Source organism: Gobius niger (genome assembly GCF_951799975.1).
Source record: "Gobius niger genome assembly, chromosome: 10".
NCBI classification, from domain to species: domain Eukaryota; kingdom Metazoa; phylum Chordata; class Actinopteri; order Gobiiformes; family Gobiidae; genus Gobius; species Gobius niger.
This window is the reverse complement of record NC_136861.1, coordinates 7,747,792-7,775,736: the sequence shown is the minus strand read 5'-3', so window position 1 is coordinate 7,775,736 and position 27,945 is coordinate 7,747,792. Positions and strand designations below refer to the sequence as shown.

General features: G+C 41.2%; 1 protein-coding gene across 1 annotated transcript; it reads left to right on the top strand.

The window, feature by feature from the left end:
* Positions 1-13: 13 nt before the first annotated feature.
* On the top strand, positions 14-26,131 carry LOC306968983 (ectonucleotide pyrophosphatase/phosphodiesterase family member 7-like). Its single transcript, XM_079564587.1, has 6 exons — positions 14-166; positions 5,079-5,224; positions 12,978-13,607; positions 22,953-23,190; positions 25,773-25,884; positions 26,067-26,131. The coding sequence occupies exons 1-6, from the start codon at positions 82-84 to the stop codon at positions 26,122-26,124; spliced, it is 1,269 nt and encodes a 422-aa protein (XP_079420713.1). The 5' UTR covers positions 14-81; the 3' UTR covers positions 26,125-26,131.
* The last annotated feature ends 1,814 nt before the right edge of the window (positions 26,132-27,945 follow it).

Below are 27,945 nucleotides of genomic sequence, written 5' to 3'. Positions count from 1 at the left end.
AAGCCGAAGCTGCTGCTGATTTCGTTCGACGGCTTTCGGTGGGACTACGACCGCGATGTGGACACGCCGAACCTGGACCAGATGGCCAAAGACGGGGTGAAGGCCCAGTTCGTGACGCCGCCGTATCTCACCATCACCAGCCCGTCCCACTTCACGCTGCTCACAGGTAATCAGAGCACGGACGCCAAAAGTCTATGCATCACTTCCAAACGTGTGTGTCCATACCAGAAAACAGGCCAATGAACAACTTTTGAGCTAAAATTACTTGCAATGTAAAAGCAGTTTAGAAACACTGTGTATCTAAGTCTAAATCATTTGCATCAATATCATCAGAATCAGGCAAGTTTTCTAGCATTCAGGTGAAAGTGACCCTAAAACATGACCCTGCAAGTTGTAGAGCGTGACTACAAAGTCTTGTGAAGAATTGGGATGCTACAAATAAGTGAGGAAAGTTAGGATTTAATTTCGACCACAGCTAACAACGGAAATTACTAAATATTTAAACGAGACACTCTAATACACCTTATGTGTGATTTTGGCAGCTCTATGTTGAACAGAAGTGAAATAAATGACAATCAAAAACTTATGAAGTGTCAAGATCTGGACATTTTATATATTTTATTGTGTTTCTTTCTTTTTTTTGTTTTCTAGTCCACGGAGGCGTGGTGTTGCGTAGCGAACTGCTGTAAACCCAACATTTCTCTCTCGCTCTCTGGAGCACATTTGACAAAGCAGAGCGGCTTCCCATGTAGAGTTCGAAACAGTTGAGATTTTAACGTTTCTCTGAGTTTTTAAATGGTCAAAATCGGTCCAAGGACGGCTGAGAAACATCCTGTTAAAGTCTTCAATCCGAGAACCAAGCTGTGTCAACAATGTTGTTGTTGAAAATTGACTTGAAACGAATATATTTAGGCATTTGCCTCTTCCCATAATGCTAGTGCCCGTCCAGAGAGGATAGAGGAGTTAATCAGAAAGGAAAGTGTTGCATAAAACACTAATTATCTCCGAATCTAGAAAAAAAGCAGTGATTTTGTTCAAATTAGCCACTGTTTAGCTTAAGATTTCTCAGGAACCTACGGAGAGCTTAGAGTCTTGTCTTTCATACGAGCCATAGCCTGTGTTCATAGGTATAACACAGAATATGGTGCTACAAATATCATGAAACACGGTCTGGATTGTTGGCACTAAACAGCTACATCCCAAAAACAGTGCAGCCTCAATGTGTTAAATGAGTGGTTTCATCTTCCATTTTTTGTAATCAATAAATCAGGTTTAGGCCTTTACCACATCTCAAACAGTTTTTCAAAGAAGTGAGAACCACTCAAAATGTCCTCACTTTACAAAAATGTCCTCACTCTGTTGGTTAAAAACTCAAACTGGTCCTCACAATGTTGTAATTACAAGAACACACACACATATGATCATAAAAACATGGAGACCCCACATCATATTTTCTCCACCTTTATTGCCCCAGACTCAGATCCCTCACGGCTTTCATTTAAAAGCTCAATAATCGTTCAATTCACTGTGTAAACATATGTGTGTGCCATGTTTACACTGTGGGTACTTATTAATGGGATCATTTATGCGCTTTCAGCAACATACTATGATGCAATGCTTCAATGAAATGCTGTTATTTCAATTACAATGAAGCTGATTGAAAGCTCTGATCTGTAACTTTGTGCAGATGTGGCTATACAATGTGATTATAAAAGGCTCAGGTCTCACCTCGTCTTTACAGCCACAACATTCACTTAGTCAGCATTGTTATTTTTAGTGTCCCAAGCCCAGGTCCGTCTGACTGCAATAAATGCATTATACTTTTTTATTTGTTAAGCCCGACTGACTGAGCACAAGCAAAAGCACATTTTTGCTGGGCTGTGTTCATTTTTCATCACATATTTTAATTTATTTTTAGTCTTTTCACAAAATGTCATGTCATTTTAGTCACAGGGCTGCCAACTTTTCACCAAACTTTGGAGTGAGACTTTGGTCGGTCCAGAGCTGGGTGGCCCTTTTCATGGCGACGGTGTCTCGTAATCGTATTAAGTTTAAGAAATGTTTTAGAATTCAGATATGATTTCCTGCAATCTGGTGCATTTTAGATCATAAATAATAATTTTAGCTGGTCTATTTACTGGTGTTAAAGAATTATATTTCTGGGCCCCTTTCAAATTGGGGCCTCTCAGCAAATGCCCAGAGGCCCCCTTCATCGTTACAGCATTGCCAAAAGGTACAATGACACAATATCCCTGTTTCTCTGAGTCACTCATTCCAATTATTACCAACAAAAAGCAGCACAAGCTTTAGAAAATATGAAAAATCGATCCCTGTATTTTGCAGTATGTTAGAGCATGTTTGATGATTAAACTTTGAATGAACTACTTTTTCTCTGCCTATCTCTCCCTCGCACAAGAGGGGGAAAAAAACTGAAGTAAAAGAGGTCTAGGTTCAATGCGATCTCTGCTGTAACCGTTGTTTATTATTTCATTAGGACTTTTATTTCTCAAATTCGTTGCCTTATGCGTGCTCACTTTGAGCTCCTCGTGGGGCAGCAGCGGCGGCAGAGGTGACCGGGGCGGAGGAGGAGGCAGTAGGCGTGGAGGAGTGGAGTGAGCTGAGCGAACAGGTGGAGGATGTGAGTGTCGGGGCTCCTGTAGCCGCCTCGTCACATGCGGAACACACGCACCTTTTTCTCCTCATGGCCCGGGAGCGTTCGGGGGCGCTCACGTCCCGCGCGTCGTGCATTCGAATAATACTGTACAAAAAATGAGCCGTTCACCTCCGCGAACCCGTTCATATCACATCACTATCACCGCCGACAGACACACAAACACACGCCAGAGGAGCCGTACAGGCACACAGACAAAATAAAGCGTCTGGAGCTGCTCACTGCAAAAAGTCAGGGATGATTTTTAGTTGAGCGTGTGATATGAGAAGAGTGGCGTGAGAGCGTGTGAAGGCACTCAAATGCGTGTGTCTCACGGTGAAAGCGTGAGAGTTGGCAGCCCTGTAGTCAAAGTTATACCATAGTCTGGGTCAATACTAGATTCTGATTGGCTGGAGGGTGTCCGTTAAAAGTGATAATGTACACCTAGTCCGGCAACAGTAAAGTACAGGTAAATCATGTTCTATACGTTTGTTTAGTGGTGACGTCACAGCTCTACTTCCAGGTTTGCAGATATGCGAGAAACTACGCTTTAATACCACAATCAATATTTCTAAAACTCAACAGAGAGTTACTGAACCTACTTATTTCTCAGACTCATTAGCCGAAAAAGCTGAACCTACTGCTATAAAAGTAATATTTACCAAAATCAGTACATCCGGGTTAGCGGAGATAAATGCTAACCCCGGAAGTACCGACTTTAGTAAATATTACTTTTTAGCAGTTGGTGCAGCATTTTTGGCTAGTGAGTCTGAGAAATAAGTAGATTCAGTAACTCTCTGTTGAGCTTCAGAAATATTGATAGTTGTTTTATAACGTATTTCTGATAATGGAAACCTCGTCGTGCATTACCCCTGACCCTGACCCTGCTTCATGTTTTTTCTCAACATGGAAACAAAGCTCAGAGCTGTTCCTTTGGCAGTGGATTTAAATGATGTGAGGCACTTTCAAACGGTCACTGAATGTTTTGATTATTTTAGCTGCCTCTTATTTATTTATTTGTTTTATTTGGTCAGGACAGTGCACGTTAAAGGGACAGGCCACCGTTTTTACATACTGAGATACGTTCTTACTTGAGCTTAGACAAGTTGATGTGTACCTGTTTGGTCTTTACGCGTGATGTTGTTAGCATTTAGCCTCTCCTCCCTCTCCTCTATGGGGAAAAACGGGGGTGAAGTTAGAAGCGACCAAGCTCTTCCACGTTTTCCCTATTTAAATACAGTTAGTTACACGATCCAAGTATACATGACATCACACATAGTTCCGGCGGCCATTTTGAATACCGAAGTAGCATAATGCAGTACTACAACTTGTAACAATATCTCTACTCAGGATGAAAATGAAAGACAACTGATTGACAGTGGCATTTTATGTACTTGTAATTATTTCTCAAGAAGAAAAGAGTAAAAACACGGCCCCAGAGACGCACGTTTATGTGATATAAACGGCAAAGCAGGATTTACTATAGATCTGCTTCACTCCTTAGACAAATTAAGACATCAAAGAGGAAACAGAAAACCTTTCTCTATATTTTTTACAGTTTGTCATGTCAAAAGAGTCTGAGTCAGTGTTTAAGCTGCTCAAGACGTTAGCATGCTACCTGATAGCAACTGTCGATAGCTTCAACACGATAAACACATGTGTGGCTCACATCTATGAACACAGGAAATACCTATACCTATAAATACTGCCTATTGTACATATTTTTAGTGGTAGGGGAAATGGAGTACCTGGAGGAAACACAGAAAGGCCTCATCCACGTGGGAATCGAACCCGGGACCTTCTAGCTCTGACCACTGTGCCACCGTGCCTCTCATAATGAAATATTATGTCTTTATAAGAAAGTGTTATTTTCCGAGAGATGTGCCCAACCGGTCGCCGGTTATTTTTAGGGCCTTGACTATTATTTGTTGGAATAAAAATGTTCAGGAACAAATTTCACATTTTTGACCGAAATCACCAGCGCTGGCTCAGGGAAAGTAAACTTCCTTGAAATTGAATTCTGCTAATCTCCGGAGTTCAGGGGCGAGACCTCGTCCACAAAACGTCAACCACGAAGTTAATCAAAATTTTTGCGATTCTCTGCGGAAGGACCGGGGACCAATTCTGCTGCTGAGGCCGACGTTCGTTTTGTAAGTGACAAATTAGACACACGATAGAGCGAGGGGAGTGAGTGGAGGTCGCTCTAATACTTCAGGGCTCGGGCAAAATCAGCGTTTAATTCAAAGAAGAAATGAGCTTCAGTCCATTCTTGAAGTCCTTCCTCAGGTTTTACTTCACGGCTTTGTTGATATCTAATCCCCAGACTGATTTATTGGACGTTGAAGCCCAAAGAACCCCAGAATTTCACACAAACAAATAAAATATCTGAATTCCCCCCTTCCCTGAATCTCATTTTGTTGTTCTCCAGGTCTGTACGTGGAGAACCATGGAGTGATTCACAACATGTGGTTCAACACGTCCTCCTCGGAGACGCTGCCGTACTACCAGACCCAGTTCAAGAACGACTGGTGGGACAACGGTTCTCTGCCCATCTGGATCACAGCCCAGAGACAGGTACAGACTCCACAAAATAGAATAATGGTCTGAAACGGCTTAGACAAAATATGGAGTAGTTCCACTTCCTGATTGTCCAAGCGATCTCTCCATAAACCATCGCCCATTCGTCTCCTCTGGCTGCACTTCGCTGCCCAACAAAAGAGAGAAAAAAGGGGAGGTAGAATAGACCGAGGTGAGATGAAAGGATTAACCTCTGAACCCCAGCCTTAACCAAGAGCGTTTTCTCCAGTTCAGCTTTATCCAAATCTACAAATCTCATCGGATGATTTTCTCATTGGTGTCACTTTTTGACTTTTTATTTGAATTGCATTTGGTCACATTTGTCTCACATTTTTGTCACTTTTTCGTGACTTTACACTGGACAAAAAGCCCTAAAATCCGGGAAGATATAGTAAGATCCTAGTTCATGGATCTGTCAGATATCCGGAAAGTATCCTGGAAAATCCGGGAGGATCTGATCCGTCACAGATCCTGACATATGCATATAATTATCTTTCCGGATCTGAGAATTTAAAATGTCAGTATTTCTTTATTTGGCAATATTTCATTAAATAATCTTTACATATGTACGGGCAGTATTTTGGAGATATTTAGACAACATAAAACCTCACTTTATGAGCTTGTTAATGTTACTGTACAGATCCAGTGGTGCATCTCTCTGGATCTGTGAGATATGACTATCCGCGACAAATCCGGAAAAATATCCATACTGGATTCTCGCAGGTTCAATCTTGGTACATGTTCAATCATATTTGTAGATATGAGAGTGACATGGCCTAAAACTTTAATCAGGAGGTGGATTAGAGTGAACCTGGCCCCCCATCATACTGAAATTTAAATGAAAAATATTTAATCGTTTGTGCTGTAAAAATCTTCGTTTGTGCTGTTATCGTTTTTGAGATATTGATGATTTTTGCATGCAGTGTGCGTTGCCGTGCGCCTCTGACACATGCGCGCGCCTCAGAGGACGAGGGTGAACGCCTTAAGACTCTAAAGTTTGTAATAGTTTAAAAACCAAACCCGTACAACTGGAAATCTTTACAGCACAAAACAGCACAGATGTAGAGGAAGCAGTGACACCATTTTTTCCTGTTTTGGAGCTTTATAACAAGCAGGGTGACCTCAGATCTGACCAATAAAACAATCATTAATATCTCAAAAACCCTAACAGCACAAACAAAGATTTTTACAGCGCAAAACAGCACAAACGATTGACATATTTTTCATTTAAATTTGAGTATGATGGGAGGCCAGGTTCACTCTAATGGGTGGTGCGGTGGAGGAGGGGGCACATGCACGCGCACTGTCTACTGTGCCATTGAGACCTTGATGCGCGTCACAAGTTTCTTCTACTAAAAGAAGCGAATATTTATCCTTGCATTGGTGATGGCGTCTAAAGTTGAAAACACACTCAAAATTACGATTATGCTTCAACATACCGGAAAATAACTACATTCAACCGAAAAATAAGAACCAATCAGGGAGCTAGATTATTTTGAAATAGTTGTGGCGCGAAAGCCGATTGGCTCGTGCACCTGTTGTGGGCGGGAGGAACAGAGACGGGCGCTCGCGCTGTACAGTCTGTGGTGCGGCCAGAGCGGGGAGCGGTGCTAGCTCCGGAGACACGGAGAGAGAAAATGTTCTTCCTAATGTACGTTCTCTTCGGACTTGGACCCAGCATAGTGAAATGGACACAACATCGACTAAGCCTCGGGTGGGAGAAGTCGAAGCAAACCAAAAACCAAAACTGGATCCTTGGGACTAGAACTCCGCGCCGAGAACCGTTAGATAGCTAGCATGCTAAGTTAGCATACTTGTGCTAATGGCTAGCTTTATCTAACGACCGATGTCTGGCATTTACGTAAGTATTTTACTTCACTGAGGATATTGGCACTGTGTCGCTAGTAATCCGACAAAACACTCACATTATTTTCTACTGTCCCTAGGTTACAAAATACAAGTCTAATAAATGAGCTAAAGATAAGCCAACCGTTATTTTTTGGTTATAGTTAAAATTAGTTTGCCACTAAATTGTGCTGCATAGCCTTCTATTTTAATAAATTGGACTGAGTCGTGTCATTTACAAAACAACATGATAATATTAATAATGCATTTGGTGCTAGACATTAATGCCTTGCACCAAAAAGTTTAATATTTACACTGCTTGGCGCTGTTTTATTTTTAAAGCCTAAAAGACTAAACTTTAAGTGTGTGTCTCTGAGACAGACTGTGTGTGTCAAGCCAGCACAAACCTGGTAAAAATAAGTATTACTCATTATTTTCTTACCTTATTTGCTAAGTGCCAAAAATATTGCACTTTCATGCTGCATTCAATCTCGTTTGCATCTTGTAATCATTTACTATGCTTTTACTATTAATAATGTCCATATTTGCTTTGCCACAAAAGTTTTGGATGGATCTGAATGCTGTCCACACGTGGATGAGGACCAGGGTGGATGTCAATTTGAGGCAAGTAAAAAAAATGAAAAAGAAAACTAAAGGGTTGTTATATACTGTATCAGCCTGTTTTGTTTTATGTGTTTAGATCCATTCGGACAGGTGCGCACTGTCATTGTGTCGTTGGGCAAAACACTTCCTCCACCTTGCCTCCAGTGTCTGCATACACAGGTGTATGAATGTGAATGGGTGAGATTCCTTGATATAAAGCGCTTTTAGTGCTAATGTAGGTAGAAAGGCGCTGTGTAAATGTGACCATTTAGGACAGTAAGTTCAATCATATTTTTGTCATACTGTTTTAAATCAGCCTTTCTGGCCTTTAAGGCCGAGCATTGGGAGGGAAAAAGTATTAATGTCCCAACAGATGTTTGTATCATCTGCCTTTAGTTTTTTATCTTGTTTGTTGTGATTTTAGAATGTAATGATTATTCTTATTTACAGGCCATGCCACTTTGACAATGCCTGTTCGAGTCAGGTGTCAGAGGCTGAACAGCTTGGGCGGGATTGTACCACGATGGAAGACCATGCGGAAATATATGGCAGCTTGAGTAAGTTGACGGTGGTGGTGAGAGGGTACGTTGGCAATAATTGGAAGCTTGTGTCCCTTACGTAGGGCTTTGGGTGTGTTCTGTGAAAAGTGCTGTACAAAAATGATTTCCTTTCCCCTATGCAAAATACTATTTATCTGTCTAATGAGCCACAACTTCACCATATTTGTCTTTTAACAGGGTACTGGCAGACAGGAAGTGGTGTGGCAGTTGAGGGAGAAGACAGAGGTGATTTTCAACACTTTTTACAAAGTAATGTATTTACCATATATAGTACATAAACATCCTTTTCTTATGAAAGATTAGCAGTGTATTGAACACATGTGGCAGGCTGCAAGCACTGGAAATGTGTTGGATGAGAATACTGAAAGTTAATGTTCAATTAAAAGAAATGTCAGAAAAAATGTTCTCTACACACATTATCCTCCAGTGAAGTTGTGTTACATCCATCCATTTTGAAATATTTATTGTACTAATCTTCGATAGGAAAATAACGAGTGGAAAACCAGCGGCTGATGTGTCGCTTGTGTGCACAGAGCCTCTTGGATGCTCAGTGATTGGCTTCTTCTCAACAGTGGCTCACACACCCCGAGAGGCCACATTGAGTAACCTGAAGAGGAGGAAGCCCACAATCTGAGGCCCACAAATAAGGTAAGTACAGGAAAGCCTCTCCTACACTGCGGTTTTACATACTAGGTTGGCCAAATGAAACTCAGTTTTGTCACCTGCAGTGCTGCACATGAACAGTGAGAAGCTGCAGACGAGGACACTGGAGACACAGAGGGAGGACTGAGCTGGAGAAACGGACAGCGCAGAGCCAACGTGACTTTCTCTGTGAACCACAGCCTGGTGAAGGAACATTTGTGTGAGTTGTGAACTGTTTGCTAGGAGATTAGATTTGATTCTTTACCTTTTGTTAAAGCCTTGGTTCTGCATAACTACTCATTCAGACATGGGGGCGAAAACATTGAATCAGATTTCCAAGATAAACACTGAGGTTTGTCTCCATTAATACTAGGTTTGACCTACAGTCTGTATTCATTTAACTGCTTATTTTATCATTCGCTTCCTTCAAGATACTTTTTTGTTTTTTTTAAGCACTCCTTAGTGACATTGCCTTGCTTTTTTTTTCAGGAACATGCAACCCTTATGAGCGCAATAGACCATAATTTAAGGCCATCTTCATGCCAAGACAAACAGGTAAGCTAAACGCATTTCAAATTAAGTAAGCAAACAAAAGCTATCCTTACATGCATGTAGGGCTTTGTGCAAAAAGTATTTGATGCTGATTTACTGTATATAAACATAACATATTTATGTTTTTTTTTTTCTTAAAGCACCTGAATCCTGTGAAAGTGGAGGCCACTGGCTGATGGGGCTCCTCTGCCTGCTGTTTTTCTGAAGAGGACACCAGTGAAACCCAAAGAGACACCCAGCCTCACAACTGTGTAATGTCATGAAACAGTCGGACAGGGCGGACGGTCCAGCCTGTGTGGTCATGATGTTGCGACTTCCCTCACAGAACACAGTAACCTTGGAAGCTCTCTTTTTATTTTTCCTTGGCGAATGAAAAAATATTTGTCCCACGTGTCGCATAGGGCTGCACAGTTAATTGTTTTCAAAGCAAATTGGAAATGACTGCAATTCTTAGGTCATTCCAAACTAAATCTGTCCTCATGTTCTAGAATGCATGTGAATTTTTCACTTTTATGTGTAAAATGTGACGTCAAAGTGAGTCTCATCTGAATCTTGAATCTTAAAGATTGATAATTACAACACAAGTCTAAAAGAATGTTATTGATATTAATATACAATTGTGCCGCCCTAATCGAGAAGTATTACTTTTGTACTGTTTCAATTCTTGGTTCAGTCCAGGTCTAGTCCTGGTACAGTTTAAGATTAAGGCGCTTTATTTGTCATTATACATCAACTATACAAAGAAAAGTGTCCTTGGCATTTGACCCATCCTTTGATGCTGCTGGGACAACCCGCCAGGAGCAGTGAGTGACGGCAGGACCGCCCCCCAGGGACCAATCTCCAGATGTGGATCCAAGTCTGGCTGGAGGATTCGCCTATTGTACATGTTTTTATCTGTCATTAGTCCAAGATTAAATCTAGTTTAGTTGTGGCACTTCCACACTGCTTCAAGTCATATCCCTTCTCTCCAAACAGGACAGTTTGAAAGGTTATTGGAAATGTTTTTATGGTTCATATGTGAAAAGTTTCATTGATTATCTGATTTCAGTTTGGAGAGAGAATGTGCTTTGCAGGCAAGTGTATTATGTAAAAGCAAGCTTTTTTTCCCTGATATGTTTTGAATGTTTGACATTTCCAAAATGTGACATGGTTAATAAATTAGAGATTCCTGAAATATGGTATCTTCACTTAAATATACTGTAAGATGCACAGGCATTTTGTCATATCTGTGAAATATGCAGTAAGTTCCAACTATATCAAACGAGATCTTAAGTGAGATCACAGATGGGACCTGTTAAGGATTTGGGTTCAGGATATTTTGGTGTACCAGAGGGATAAAAATCCGGAGATCTCCAAAAGATACAAATAATATGCAAGGGGATCCGAAATGGATCTGTCGGAGATTCGGTTTCCGTATACAAGAGGGATAATATCCGTCGATCTTAAGAAGATACAGAAAATATGCGGGGAGATCCGTGATGAATCTTTTGAGAATACGGGATCCGGATATCCGTATATTTCAGGGATAAATATCCGGAGTTCGGATATTCCCGGATACAAAAGTGGTCCCGATCCGGGAAGATCCGAAATTTGCATACCTCGAAGATACGGCTTGCATATCTCCGGATATTCTCCGGATCTTTGACAAATACGGACATATACTGGCTTCCGGATATCTCCGTATATTTCAGGGATAAATATCCGGAGTTCGGATATTCCCGGATACAAAAGTGGTCCCGATCCGGGAAGATCCGAATTTGCATACGTCGAAGATACGGTTTGCATATCTCCGGATATTCTCCGGATCTTTGACAAATACGGACATATACTGGGTTAAATCTTCCCGGATTTTAGGTCTTTTTGTCCAGTGTTATCTTCTCCATTTTGACACTTTTCTGCTACTCTTTTGATGCATTTTCGTCACATTTTCACAGATTTTTGTCACTTTTGCCAGATTATTGTCACATCTTTATCACTTTTTTGGCCATATTTTTGTCACTTTTTCATCAAATTTTTGTCACTTTTTCTCACTTTTTTCTCACATATTTTTTGTCACTTTTTACTAACTTTTTGTCCCTTTTTTTGTATTTTTTGGTCACATTTTTGTCCCTTTTATTGTCACTTTTTCATTACATTTGTGCCAGATTTTTGTCACTTTTTTTCGTCACTTTATCTTCTCCTTATTTTCACTTTTCTGCTACTCTTTTGATGCCTTTTTGTCACATTTTAGCCACATTTTCACAGATTTTTGTCACTTTCGCCACATTTTTGTCACATTTTTATCACTTTTTTGCCACATTTTTGTCACTTTTTTATCACTTTTTTGCCACATTTTTGTCACTTTTTTAATCACTTTTTCATCAAATTTTTACCATATTTTTGTCACTTTTTTGTCACATTTTTGTCACTTTTTTTTCTAACTTTTTCACCATATTTTTGGCACTTTTTACTCAGATTTTTGTCACTTTTTCACCATATTTTTTGGCCCCTTGATGTCACTTTGCTGCCCAACAAAAGAGAGAAAAAAGGGGAGGTAGAATAGACCGAGGTGAGATGAAAGGATTAACCTCTGAACCCCAGCCTTAACCAAGAGCGTTTTCTCCAGTTCAGCTTTATCCAAATCTACAAATCTCATCGGATGATTTTCTCATTGGTGTCACTTTTTGACTTTTTATTTGAATTGCATTTGGTCACATTTTTGTCACTTTTTCGTGACTTTATCTTCTCCATTTTGACACTTTTCTGCTACTCTTTTGATGCATTTTTGTCACATTTTTGTCACTTTTTCTCACATTTTTCTCACTTTTTTCTCACATTTTCACCATATTTTTTGTCACTTTTTACTAACTTTTTGTCCCTTTTTTTGTATTTTTTGGTCCCATTTTTGACACTTTTATTGTCACTTTATCTTCTCCTTATTGTCACTTTTCTGCTACTCTTTTGATGCCTTTTTGAAACATTTTAGCCACATTTTCACAGATTTTTGTCACTTTCGCAACATTTTTGTCACATTTTTATCACTTTTTTTGCCACATTTTTGTCACTTTTTTAATCACTTTTTCATCATATTTTTACCATATTTTTGTCACTTTTTTGTCACATTTTTGTCACTTTTTTTTTTTTACTTTTCCACCATATTTTTTGGCCCCTTGATGTCAAATTTGTCTCACTTTTTTCCTCACTTTTTCGTCACCAGATTTTCTGTCACTTTTTGTCTCAACTTTTTGTCTCAACTTTTTGTCGCTACTTTGACACTTTGTTCAAGAAATGTTTCGATTTGGGTAAAGCCAAGCTGGAGAAAATGTGCTCGGTTAAGGCGGGGGTTAAGAGGTTAAGCTTAGCAGGTGAGGTGTGCTACAAATTGCCACTTGTGAAGATGCAAAGATTAGTGAACAACGTGCGAGTCGGTCGAACACAGCTCCAGGTAAGATTCTGATGAAAGAACATTGTAATGTGGTAAAAAAGCTCTAAAAAGTAAATCTATCAGGTTCCCTCTGTCCCTCACTCTGTCTTCATTTCCTCACTCTTCCTTTTCTTCCGTTTCCCAGGGCCTCAAAGCCGGCTCCCTGCACTTCCCCGGCACCGCCTCCACCTACGACGGCGAAAGGGCGCTGGTGACGGAGGTGGAGCCGATCCTGTACAACTACAAAAACGAAACGCTGTGGCGCCAAAACACCGAGAAAGTCATGAGCTGGTTCCGCGACAAGGACCTGGACTTCATCTCCATGTATTTCGGCGAACCGGACGGCACGGGGCATCGCTACGGGCCCGAGTCGCCGGAAATCCGCGAGATGGTGAAGCAGGTGGATCGCGCCGTCGGGTACTTGCGGGAAACGGCCCGAAGCTACGGCCTGGAAGATCGGCTGAACATGATCATGACGGCGGACCACGGCATGAGCTCCGTGTACCGCAACGGGCTGGTGGAGGAAATCACGCTGTACAAGATCCCGGGGTTCGCCTTCAAGGACCTCTCCTTTCACATCGTGGACTACGGCCCCAGCGGGATGCTCCTGCCCAAGCCGGGGATGCTGGACAAGGTCTACAACGCGCTGAAGGGGGCGCACCCGCACCTCCACGTGTACAAGAAGGAGGAGCTTCCCGAGCGCATGCACTTCAGCAAGAACGAGCGGATCCTTCCCATCGTCCTCTGGGCCGACCCGGGATACGTTATCAACGGGGTGAGCGACCTTTGACCTTAAACTCATTTAGAGCTTGTGCGTTCCTCCTACTCACCTCAACTGTGCCGTCCTTTAAGGTTTAGCGATGTCTTGCACAAATTAATGAATAACTAAAAACATTACTTTGGATACAAATATGTGACGGCAGGAAAGCTAACGGCTAACATCATAAAACACCAAGTATTTATACTAAAGACAGCCCGGTTATTTTTGGAGCGGCTTCTTCAAAATCCTTCTGCTATTTGAATTTTATTTAAAGAGACTAGATGCAAGTTGGTTATTTTATGCTCACTACTGTCACCTCAGGTCTTGCGTGTAACTGCAGTTTCTATAATAAGCTTGTGCATGACGGCACTTCTGGATTTTAGAGGCAGTTGTGGTGAACAGGTCTGGGCTCATTCTACACATTAGGACATGGCTGGAACATGTAGGGGAGGAAAATACTTTGTTTTAATATTTTTCAACTTCGTGTCGTCCCTTTAAAGGGATATATCAGGATTTTTGACATAGGGCCTCATTTCCTAGTTATCCAGAGTGTTGTTGATTGCTGGAGATATTTTTTTTGTAATTCATGCAGTTCATATATTTGAAGAGTTTTGTGGCGCTAGGCTAGTGCAAGGCTAGCGCATGTCTTTGGTATCAGCTAGCCTGCATTAAAAACAGTCTGACCCGCTCCACAGAGCACCTGAGGCAAATCACTTATAACGCCAGACTAACCATATAAATGTCTGTGTCGAGTAATTTAAACCATTTTGCATTTAAAAGAACTTGAGCAGCATCAGCTTCGTGGTTGTATAAGCTACGCGGCGGCGGAGTGATCTGCTAGAAAATAGTCCCTCAAAATGCAATCATTCATGTGATGCAAGGTCAGTTATATTCCAAAAGTTATTCTATCGACACAGACATTTATATGGTTAGTCTGGTGTTATAAGTGATTTGCCTCAGGTGCTCTGTGGAGCGGGTCAGACTGTTTTTAATGCAGGCTAGCTGATACCATAGAAATGCGCTAGCCTAGCGTCACTAAGCTCTTCAAATATAAGAACTGCATGAATTACAAAAAAAATATCTCCAGAAATCAGCAACACTCTGGATAACTAGGAAATGAGGCCGTATGTCAAAAATTCTGAAATATCCCTTTAATGTTAGTCGTTAGCTTGAAGACAAAAACACTGAAGTTTCCTCCAGTGAATTCTTGCTCCTGACGCAGTGTTTTTAACCTGATGCTGTGACTGTCCACCAGTAACTCACCGTCCGCCGTGTAAACATGAGCTAATTATTTATTTGGACAAAGACGCCTTAACTTTATCCACTCAGTCACGTGACACTCGCATGCTTATAACCCATTGCACTGATATAGACTTATCTCCACATCTGGGGAGGAAATAAATCTGTTCTTCCACCTTTAAGTGTAAAGGTCCCAAAGAGCTGATATTACTGCGAAGTACTACAAACCTAAAGTATCTGTTTTGAGTAGTAGTAGTTTAGAATTATTCAGGCCCTTCTTCTTTCTTTTACCAGTCAAGTTGACTCACCGATGAAATAAGTTTTACTCCACTGAATTTTGCTTGGAGGAAATAATATTGTTCAAACCGATGCATAATATCCGATATCGGCCGATCTAATGCCCATTAAAGGCCTCCGCAACGGGAAGCCTGGCCTCAGGGGAACTGAGAAACATCTCGATGAAAATCAGTCACAAGTTTTTGCACCTCAAATCATTATTTTTTTTATATATATAACATGCTGGATTGTAGACCAGACATTTGGAAAAATGCATAAATATCGGCATCATCAATTTACAAACCTTTCACACTGAACTGTGGTTATTCTCCTGCTGTAAATTGGGCATAAATGTCAAAAATCCTGTGGTGTTTCGACGTTTATTGAATCGACCAAAGCCCCGGGGCCGAGAACCCACCTGTACTTTTATTATTTATTTATTTATTTGATAGGGACAATGCATATTAATGAACAGTTGCACATGAGCACTGTAAATATGCCAGATTATAGCAGGGATGCTAGTTTCCATCTGTAGTCCCGAGACAGGCAGCACATACACAATTTACAATGAACAAAATGTGACAACAAATCACAATAAATGCAATAACAACTAAAAGTGTTCACAGGCCTGGTTTTCCTTTAGCCACAGTTTAAAACGTGCTTTAAAAGTGGCCAGAGTTGGAGTCTCTCTTACTGATAAAGGGAGACTATTCCAGCACAGTCTGTCCAAAGGAGGTTCTCCTGTGTGGAACCTCACAGTCTCCTCGAGCTGATGCCCTGGTGCCCATCCCACTAACAGACTTTGTTTTAATGAAATCCTGCAATGGAGGCGGGGCAAGTCCATGCAATACTTTGTATACAAGGCAACCATATTTAAAATTAATGAAACTATCAAAATTGAGTAAATGGTGCTTCTCTAAGACAGTGCAGTGGTGAAAGGAGAACGGTTTCTTGTCCAAGATTTTCATGGCTTTTTTGGTTTTATTGGTTTGATTGTTGTACCAGCAGCAAGTGACCATGTGGTTAAACAATACTCTATATGAGACAGAATCATGGAGTGTAAAAACATTCGGGCGCATACAGAGACATAAAGGGTCTTACCTGTCTAAAATTTGCTACATTAAAATGAACAGTTTCTTATTACATGTTACTGTATATTATTTATGCAACCAGGGACTGCAGATGGAAACCAGCGTTTTAGCTACAACCTGGTGCAGAACATATCTGTCTTTGTGCGCTGTCCCTTCAATAAAAACTTTACTAAAACTAGAAGTATCTCCTCTTGGTGGGAAATGTTATTATAATATCCAAATGTCGACATACCGACAGTAACATGCGTATTTTGAGATTTATGGTATATCTTGTGTAATTCTCTGCCCAGAGTTTGCACTCGTCCTTCACCTTCATCTGCCCGGATCTAGACAGAGAAATAAAGACATAAAGATTTAAAGCCTGATAAATGTGACTCAGTAACATTAATGTGAAAATAACCCCTTCGACTTCGCACAATCTAATCGAGCCGTAATTCAGAGATAACGATAATACAAGTCTGATGTGTGGAAAGAGAGATATCGAAGTACATAAAAGAACAGAGAGTTTTACAGAAGATGTTTACACATTTATCATTTATCATCAACAGAATGAAGAGGTTTTTTAAGTCTGGAAACAAACAGAACAGGATTTTACATGTTTTTAGACGAAGGGGAAACCAGGACACACGAGGAAATCCACTGTATCGTTTTCAAACTGGCTTTTAATCTACATTAAGTATATTTCTAACTGTTCTGATCTGAGGCTGTTGGTCAGGTCTAGGTTCAGAAACACTATGAGCCCAAAGAATGAGCTCAGCTGACGACCTGAACATCCTGAATGACCAGGTTATTCCATCAGTGGACTTCTTCTTCCCTGATGACATGGGCCTATTCCACGATGACAATGCCAGGATTCATCGGGCTCACACAGTCCAGACTTAAGCCCATAGAGAAGGTCTGGGATGTGCTGGAGAAGGCTTTGAGCAGTGGTCACACTCTCATCAATACCAAAGTCAATGCATCACTGGATCTTTTGACATCGCAGGGTTAGGGTGAGGGTTTGTGTTATTGATGCAATGCCACAGACTTGGACACATCTTTAATAAAATATCTTTTTTAGGAAATTCGTAATAATTACCAGGGCCGTCAATAGACTGGCAGGGGTCCGTGGGCAAGAAGGTTTTTACTTGGGACCTCAACCAGGGGCGTTTCTCGGGCCACCCCCGGGGCTCCCCCACTCAACAACATGAAGAAGAATATTTGTGGCAGTGTTTCCTCATGAGCACACCCCTCGTCCACCTGCAAAAACTGTCAGAAGAAGCCTTTTGTCATGCAGTGCTAACATGGGCTAATCACCGATTGTTAAAGCAGAACTACGTAACTCGTGTCCCTAGAGGCCATAAGCGCCACTGCAGGTGTCCGTGAGAGTAAATACTACGCTGACAGAAAGGACAAAGGGATTACTAACTCACTCAAACATGGCTGTAAATATTGTTTAAGTGGCGTTAGCCCGCAGTTAGCTTTGCCTGTTAGCCTGTTAGCTTCTTCTTCATAATTCCATTAGTGTGTATTGCACCTCCGATCCGTAGGCAGCCAACTTGCAATTGTGGTTTTCTGGATAGAGACACCAGGGGGAGATGAAAGACCCCCCGATCATCCCATTAACACTTGTCTTACCCCCAGAGGGACTACGAATAAAGGATTTATTAAGGTAAACAAGTTACTCAGTACTGCTTTTAAACCCCGGACCACGTGCCACCCCAGAAAAAAATGGTCTGGACACGGCACTGGCCCAACTCTCCTCCAATAGAAAGAATTAAAGACTCCCCTTGTTTTATTAGCGCAGGGCGATATGGCCCAACATCTTTATCACAATTTAAAAAAGAAATGTCCCAATGACAATATATTTGACGATATAATTGATAATGGACATAAATTACTGGGACTATTGGGAAGATTATGATCTACTCAAGCAGTTTACATCCTTCATTCCTTTTACTTTTTAAGCACCTGGTTCTCATAAATGATATCGCGTCCACAACGATATAAAAAATTACAATATCAAAAAATGATATCGCGATAACGATATGCGATACGGCCCAGCCCTGGTTATTATATCTTGGTATATATGGTAACTGATATGCTTGAAAAATAAAGTATCTAAACATTTGTATCTATCTTTATCCTCATATTTATCATTCGTGTTATTTATTTTTTTTGCCGCACAGACGAACACCGGGGTCGTGTGAACTTGACTTCACCTTTGAAATGGCACATTCACTTATCATAATCCTCTAACAGTCCGATGTATCCGCCTTTATCTCCTGATCGATGGCTGGGCCGATAATGGGAAATAACAGCAGATTATTGGCGCGATAAACCGTGTCATAAACAAACCCACGCTCTCCTGACCCGGCGCCGACCCACAGTTACCTTTTATGAAGTCAAAACAACCCGAGATTGCACAAGTTTTACAGTAAACCTGAACATTGTGCGTTAGTCAGAAGAAAACAACATGAAGGCCGCTTTTACTGAAGCGTTTCATCACAACTTTAGTCAATGTTTTTGCAGACTAACATTTTACACAAAATAAATCAAAAGTAGTTAATTTAAGTTAAAATCTTCCGATAGAAAGTGAACATAAATGAACAGAAGGGACTAAAAACATCTACATTTGCAGTGACAGTTTGATGGAGCCTCATATCATTTAAATTCACTGCTGAAGGAACAGGTTTGTGCTTTTGTCCAGGTGGGAGAATCTCCATGAAGCAGAGAATATCATTACATATGACTGAACACATTTCACTTTTGAATACATATTGTAGATTTAGTCGACTTCATTTAAAAAGGCGAAGACAAAGAGTAAAACTAGAATATGTCGTCAAAATCAACACTTAAGTACGAGCATGAATTCAAACTTTGGGGGCAGGAGCTTGAATCTTGCAGGTTTTAGTTTGTTTTTTAGTGAATTGGTTGTGGTGACCATTCTGCTTTGGGATCGAATAATTGTCCAAACAGTCACAATAGCACATGGCCATGTTATGGGCATGTTGCAATCAACTCACCATCTGAAATTGGCTGTATTGCGATTTCGTCCCAAAATCTAATGTAAATGAGAGAATGAGTAAGAATGTGTGAGTGACTCTGCTGCGAATCCACTTTACACACTCTCGGACGCGTGTCTAGCTCCACAAATAGTCGGAAAAAGTTCTCGCGTCTTGTGGAGCATGAAGAGGCCTTTATTCCGCCCCGCCCACTTTTTACACTTTTTGCATTGTTTGGTCACTTCCGTTGTCCTGACACTTCCGGTCGAGCGCGAAGCCCGTTCATTGAAACGGAGAACGAGGGAAAATATTCTCCGCTTAAATCTGATGTTTATTCGATTGATTTGTGTAAATTGTCCGATGTTCATTTGCACCAACAGGTTGACACTGCACCGTATCTCTGTGCGGCCGAAAAACGGCTTTGTTTTCGTGTAGTGGCTGATTTTACGTGGACTTCTCCAGCCCCATGTTAACAGATAGGAGAAAAGGGGCGGGCACAAATCATGGCGGCGCCCACGCGAGCCTCTGGAATAAGGTGAATACAGGGCAGGTAACTGCACAAGTTTACACACAGAGCGCCACACAGTGGCAGGAAGACCAAACATGAACAGAGTGCTAAAAAAGTAACTTGACTTTGAAATAATTTGACTCGAATAGAAGTAAAAAACCGTGACCAAAATAATATCCTAGGTTAGAGTAAAGAAGTACCTGAGGATAATGCTGCGAGTACTACGGGGCTGGGATGATACGTCATTTATTTTTTATTTTACGAGAGATATTTTCATCATTGAAAAATACCTCATACAAACATACAAGTGTCTTCATTGTGAGCGGCTCAGCTCTAAGACATGACTGTGAGACTGTAACTTTAGCGGGAGTGGGTACGTCTCCAGCTCGTCTCCATGGAGACGTACCCACTCTGTGATTACCCACTGTAGTGACAGCATTTTCATTAGGAGAATGTTTTATACTGAAGGCAACAGTATAGTCCAAAATATACACAGTGTGCCTTTAAAGGGACTACGACATCAACAAATCATAATATGGCACAAATGTCACACATCAGGCTGATTTATTCACAAATGACTACTTTTACAACATACTTTTATGGGGCAAAATAATTTTAGCTTACAAAAAGAAAAAAAAATCAGGTATAGCTCCTTTAAGCCAAAAACATTTGTATAGTATTTCTATAACTTCTTTGAGTTGAGTGTCAGTAGTATTATGATACATGGCTATGACACACGTATCGCAACAAAGACGTTTGCGATATGTTGCAAAACGATATTTTATACTCGCCTTTGTAAATGACCCCAAGTGCTACATAAACAACCTCCACATCATGTTTTTCTTGTGAATAAAGCAACATAAAAAGAGTTATCAGTTAAATAAATATTACATTTGAGCATGTTTATCTTGAATGTGGGGACACAGATAAAAAAAAGTCTCTCTCACCCCACTTTTCATGAAACATTCGACCAAACTTTCCAATCTAAACTCAGTTTGACCTGACAGACTTCACAGCTGGTTATCTGACTTTCGTATGTTCGCTCCGTGATACTCTTTACGGCCTTATCCTGGCGCGTTTCCCCCGGATAAGAGCGTTACGTAACAGAGGGACTGTCTCTGTCGGGGGGATATCTGCTCTAACTCGGGGAGACCGACTCTGAACGCACTCATTTGGAGCCACTTTGAGTCTCACAGTCGAGGTTAGGTGTCTTTTGATGAGGCACCAAAAAAGAGAGGCCTTTGTTGTGTCATGCAGCTGGAGAGGGGGCGATTCGCTGGTCTGTGGCGGCCTCTGCTGGTCGCTTTGAGTATAGGCACCACCACATTCTATATAGAGGCTTTCTGTTTTGAAGGATTCTTGTGTCAGTTATTATTCTATAAATTGATAATTAAGAAATAACCAAAAGTAGGATCCACATCGTCTTTTCCTGTAATATTTATCCAACCAACAAACATCCAACAAATACTCAGCAGTGGTTGGATTTCGGCTTTTCTCACATCGGCAATGTCTCTCAGCACTAAACACCTTGTACTTCTGGACACTTCAGGAAAATTAAAGCAGTACTATGTAACTTGTTTACCTTAACAATTCATTTCCGTAGACTCTCTGGGGGTAATACAAGTGTTAATGGGATGATTGGAGGGGTTTTTCATCTCCCCCTGGTGTCTCTGGCCAGAAAACCAGAATTGCAACTTTGCTGCACCGGGTCGGAGTCACCAATACACACTAATGGAATCACGAAGAAGAAGCTAACAGGCTAACGGGCAAAGCTACCTGCGGGCTAGCGCCACTTAAACAGTATTTACAGCCAAGTTTGAGCGAAAAAAATATTTCAATCGTTCTGTCAGTGTAGTATTTACTCTCACGGGCAATTAATGAGTAAAAAATGCAACATGCTACGACACCTGCAGTGGCGCTTATGGCCTCTAGGGGCATGAGTTACTTAGTGTGGCTATAAAGCACAGGTAGATAACGCTTGATTTTACTTCAATCTTTGACAGTTACTTTGTGTTTTTTTTCCAAAGCGCTCGCCTCTCCTCAAACACGCACTCCTCTAGTTATGCATGTACTGGGAAAATGAATATTGTAATTGTGCAGTAGAGTGTGAAGTGAAGTGAAGTGTAGTGTTCAGCAGTAATCAAGCTTCTCTCAGGTATGGGGATGGTTAAAGCCACACCTGATCAATCAAATCATTTATTTTATAACTTATATTTTATCGTTGAAACATGTGTCTTTGTTGTGGGGGGCTCACCTCTCCTATAACCTGACCATGAAGATGTTGACAGAGGCCGCCAAATATGAGATTTAAAGGTGCATTATGCAACTTTTTATGGAGTGGATATTAGTGCGTATTTACCCTTTCAGTGACCCTGCGGCTGTATGGGTGGTTAACATGATGCCTTTACTTTCCATCCCGGTGGCCTCTAATAGATACAGACGGCATCTCATTATAGAAGGGGGCGTGGCTTCACCAAGGGAGAAAATAGAATCTTTTGGGAAACACAGTTTTTCACACACGTTTTCTGGCTTATTTTCCACATACAAAATCAGGTCCATATGGATGTTTATTCACAGCAGAAAAACAGCAGTCATACCTGATGCTACCTAGCATTAGCATTAGCACGGTGCTAACATGTAGCATCATGTTAGCATTCTCTGTTATTTATGTATTTATGGGCTGTTGAACCACTTTGCTCCTCTCCATGTCTTTGTATCTTTATTTAGTAGAAAACTATATTCATAATTCAGCATTTGTTAAAGTAGTTTTTGAATAATTAGGAAAAAGTTTAGATTTTTCTCCAAATTGTTTTCCCCCTTAACTGTTTTCAAACATGACCATATATGGGCGATTCCAGAGATGCCATCTGTATCTATACCCTCCAGGACCAAATGATCTTAAAACGCCCCGCTGTAGTTTCTGGTAGGTTTTCATTGCTAATGGATCCGTGTCCATGGTTACGTATACATTCCATCTGGAAAACCTTAAAACCTGAAATAAAATTGACCCTGGAGCATCATAGAGGCCACCGGGATGAGAAGCAAAGGCGCCACGTTAACCACCTATACCGCCACTGGGTCACACATAAAGGTCTCACATGTCAAGTTTTCATTTTCACATGAAAAGTTGCACACTGTACATTTAAGGTATACCTTATATAGAAAAAACATCAGTTCAACTAAATGAAGCAGGTTGAGTTCATAATTGTTCTAAGTTAAACCTTTTCTATCACTTTGGACTAACCCGTGTGTGTCTCCTCAGTATTTCCCGGTGCAGTTCCACAAAGGGGAGCACGGCTTTGACAACGAGGCGATGGACATGAAGGCCTTCTTCAGAGCCGTGGGTCCGGCCTTCGCTCGGGGCCTGGAGGTGGGGCCGTTCGAGTCGGTCAACATCTACCCTCTGATGTGCCACATCCTGGGGATCCAGCCCGAGAAGAACGACGGGAACCTGGAGCTCACCAGACACATGCTCAGAGGCCAGGAACCCAGGACGTCAGGTGAGAGGGATGCACTTGCTGAGAAAGGTTAACTTAAAGGTGCATTGTGGAACTTTGTATGTATATATATATATATATATATATATATATATATTATAGAAAACGCTATCTCAATGGCCGCCGCCTGGGCGCCGCCATGTTTATTTCCCATACCGACTTTGAAGCTAAGCAGGGAAGTGCCTGGTTAGGACTGGGATGGGAGACCGTTTGGGAACACCAGGAAGCCTGGCGACAGTACTGAGTGTGTGCGTGGTTGGTGGTGCTGCTGTCCGAGGACAACCCGCTGTCACAAAAACGTGAGTGCACGAGATCTGACTGCCGTGCGTGTGCGCGCATCCAAGCAGGGCGATGTGTGTGTGCGCGCGTGTGTGTGTGTTCGTGCGTGTGTGTATGTATGTGTGCGCGCGCATCCAAACAGGGCGATGTGTGCGTGTGTGGGCGTGTGTGTATGTGTGCGCGTGTGTGTGCGTGCCCAAAATCTGCTCAAACACGAGCCTCTAATCAAACGCGCTGCTCCGACTGATTTATCCTCCGTGTGAGTAAAAGTGATTTATCCTCCGTGTGAGTCAAAGCGAAAATGAAACTACAACTTAACGGGCGCATGGCCTAGCTGCACTGCGTAGTTTTTTTTCTTTTTTTCCCCCTTTGCTGCTGTACCATTTGTTTTCTATTTTGCTTTCACGTATTGTGAGCCCAGAGGTACAATTGATTCTAAAGCAGCTTTGAACGCATTGCCAATTTGATTGTAAGGTTATAAATACTGTCTAACAACAATCATTAGGCTATTTCAGTTCAAAACCTACTCATTATTTTTTTGATTGCACACTACCGTGATGGACCAAACCACGGGTCCTGCACCGTGAACCAAACCGTTAGAGCTGAACCCCTAATATTTATCCATAATTATCCCACTGTCTCTTGAATCCTGTTCTCCGAGTTTTGCGAACATATTGTCGTTGTTGTTTATAAGAAAGGAGTACGGGTGCCTCAAACACTCCAATTGCAGTTTGTTTGAAATTGTTTTTTGCCTTCATTCTTTTACTCATTTGTAGTGGCCATAGTTTTTGGAATGGTTTGGGAACCACTGGTCTACAGCTGAACTGTGTGACGGGTTGGACATTTCTTTGTAATCACTCATAATCTCAGAATATCAAATGTGGAGACTAGCGAGGCCCGGCCGAAGGCCGGGTCTCAGCTAGTATATATATATATATATATATATATAAAAAACTAAAAAACATTAAGTTACCCAATAGTTAACATGGCGCCTTTACTTTCCTGCTGCTGATCGGAAAACCTGCAAAATAATTGATACTGGAGCGCTGTAGAAGGAGCTGTGATTGAAAGTAAAGGCAGCATGTCAACCCCCATGTTAAAATATCAAGTTTGTTGTTTCTTATGAAAAGTTCCATCATGAACCTTTAAAATGTGCATTATGGAAGATGAAGCTTGTTAATACTTTCCTCGATAAAAACATACTTGGAGAAATGCTTGCTTATTTACAGAGGGTTGAGTGATCGTACACACAAGTTTAATCTAGAAATACGTAAATTATCTTCCAATACATAATATTTACCATTGATTTAAAGAGACTAGATGCAAGTTGGTCATTTTATACTCACTACTGCCACCTCAGGTCTTACGCGTAACTGCAGTCTATATTAAGCCCGTGCATGACGGCAATTCAGACCTGAAGTCAGAGGCGTAGCTTGTCATTAGGCCTGGCCCCCCATCAGGCAAGGGTCACCGTGAACTGAGCCATTTTTTTATAAACTTGCGTCAAACACTAGATATACGTACAGTCTTCCTAAGATTCTGGAGCTGCAATTACACCATGTCTCCACAAATGCGCTGTGGCGCTGTTCATCCCCATCCTGCTTTAGTGAGTCATGGTTCCCTATAATGTTAACTTATGCAGAGTGACCAGCTCCTGCCCACGAGACGTCCTCTCTCCCAGTGTGCAGTACACAGGTCAGCCACCAGAGGGCCCCCTACCCTGGGAGGAGCTTGATCGTTAACTTTTGAAAAATCTCCTCATTTTGCAAACTCAGAAGGGCTTTCTGTTTAAAGAGGAGAGGAATTTGATTGTTTACTTTCAAATTTCACTCTATCTCTCCTCACTTTACAAACTTACAGACTATCACTTTAAGTAGGAAAGTAGGTAGAACAAGTATTTATGTATATGTATATATATGAAAAAGAAAACAACAACATTAGATAATACATTATGTATAATTGAAATAACATTAGGAGATATTTTAATTTAGCAAGTCAACATTACTCAAATTAAGGTAAAAAATACTTCATTTGTGTAACATTTGTTTTTAAGATATTATTAACCTAACTACGTCTTATTTTCAAAAGTATTAAAACCTGTCATATGCACTTTAATCGAGTGTCTGTGAACCGCACTCATCAGAAGATACAGTCTCATGGCGCCATCAAGTGGTTGTTCTCCCACATTACAGCTGAAAGAGCAAAGACTAAGACTAAAAGACACAGACTGGACTTTATTGCATTAGTGTGAAAAGAATATTGTGCATAAATGTAACCACGGCAACGACCTTGTCCTTGTGCTGCAGGTGTGAACGTCTTACCGAACGTCTTCACCGGTCTGGCGGCTGTGGCTGGATTCTTCGTCGTGGTGTTTATTGCTTTCACCACGAAGTCAATGTTGAAACGGAGACGGAGCAGGTACGAAAATTAAAGAGCACCAAAAAATAAACAACAGAGTAAACAAATCAATCTTCTACTGAAAGAGGCAAAACTTCCAACTCTTAAACTTCCAAGTACAGATGACGGCTTGAGATGATTTGCCTACAATAAATCAGTCACATTTCGCTATTTGAGAGTAATTTCTTGTGTTTGTGTTTCAGATCTCCGAGCGTCAGTGACAAAAAGGAGAAAGAAGACACTCGACAAACTTCATTTTGATTTACACTGAAACACCCTGTCATTCTGTGCAATATTGTATTATAATATAATAAAAAGTCCATAAACGTGACTAGTTTGTTGTTCAAATCTACTTTATTAATGGATTCATGTTGTTACTTGATTCCAATTCACAAATATTCCAAACTAGGTAAAAAACAGTGTTGTTTTTCATTCAGTAATCCATTTTCTACACTGAAAACTCCAGCCCACACACCGATAGACACCACACAGAGGTTTCCATGAAGTTTTCTCTGAGCTTATGTCCTTAGTAAACCTCTTACCCACAACGATTAGCATGTTTCCCGGTATATATCTTTTCTAAGTTCTGTTTTTTATTATATGTGTATATCTTAGTTTCATTTAGATATACAAAAAAAAAAAAAATCTAAACTAAGGTACTTAAGTTGAGACTCGACAGATGGAAACATTGTTTTTTCAACCAACGGTAAATGTTGAGATTTGTGAGAGTTTTCTCCCTTAAAGGTGCATTAAGCAACTTTTATATGAAGAAAAAAAAAAAAAAAGAAAGTTGATATTTGTGCATATTTGACCTTGTAGTGACCCAGGACAGGATGGCACCTTCGTCTTCGATCACGGTCACTACAATACTCCAGGCTAAATTGTTTTGTAGGTTTTCAGGTGAGAGGGTCTGTCAGCGGTGAAAACCCTCCAAACAATAAGCCCATCTCGGGTTGCCAGTTGCATAATGGGTAATGGCTATTGTCCGCTATGGTCCGCTATGGTCCGCTATGGTCCAGTAGGGTGAGCTATGGTCCGCTATAGTCCACCACAGTGCTCTATTGTCCGCTATGGTCCACTATGGTCCACTATGGTCCACTATGGTCCACAATGGTCCACCACAGTGCTCTATTGTCCGCTATGGTCTACTATGGTCCACTATTGTCCGCTATGGTCCACTATGGTCCACTATGGTCCACTATGGTCCACTATGGTCCACTATGGTCCACCACAGTGCTCTATTGTCCGCTATGGTCCGCTATGGTCCACTATGGTCCACTATGGTCCAGTAGGGTGAGCTATGGTCCGTCATAGTCCACCACAGTGCTCTATTGTCCGCTATGGTCTACTATGGTCCACTATGGTCCACTATGGTCCACTATGGTCCACTATGGTCCACTATGGTCCACCACAGTGCTCTATTGTCCGCTATGGTCCGCTATGGTCCACTATGGTCCACTATGGTCCAGTAGGGTGAGCTATGGTCCGTCATAGTCCACCACAGTGCTCTATTGTCCGCTATGGTCTACTATGGTCCACTATGGTCCACTATGGTCCACTATGGTCCACTATGGTCCACTATGGTCCACTATGGTCCTCTCCTGCCTACGGAGCCGCCGTCCTGACTTTTCACTTTCAAGATATTGAGACTTATAGTCTTTAAACCAATGCCCGTAAGCCTTATGGGTCACAGTTATGGCTACACTTCAGTTTTCTCGCTCCGCTACCTGAACTCGCTCACACATTTCTATGGGGAGTGGTTTGTTTGGGCTGAATTCAGGAGCCTGATTGACCCACACATGCTCAGTCGAGATGGGCATTCGGCTCATTGATCCTGGAGTGTTGTAGGGACCATTGTGATGGAAAATAAAGGCGCCATGCTGACCATTCATACAGCAAATGTGAGTCAAAAAATAGACCAAAGCCTATTTTATTACGTTTTGTTGAGGAGCGCTTTGTAACTACTAATACATAAACAAAATAAAATCATACATTTAAACCTGGCTTGGCCCATTATTTAAATTTCGTTCATGAAAATAAAGGCAATTTTAGCCATTTTTATCCATAAAATGCCTTATTTTT

Bases quoted from the DNA above. Each gene is read 5' to 3' on its own strand.
- LOC306968983 (XM_079564587.1), top strand. From the start codon at position 82: ATGGCCAAAGACGGGGTGAAGGCCCAGTTCGTGACGCCGCCGTATCTC. The intron at 13,608-22,952 runs GTGAGCGACCTT...GTGTCTCCTCAG, and splicing joins CGGGATACGTTATCAACGGG to TATTTCCCGGTGCAGTTCCA. The intron at 23,191-25,772 runs GTGAGAGGGATG...CTTGTGCTGCAG, and splicing joins CCAGGAACCCAGGACGTCAG to GTGTGAACGTCTTACCGAAC.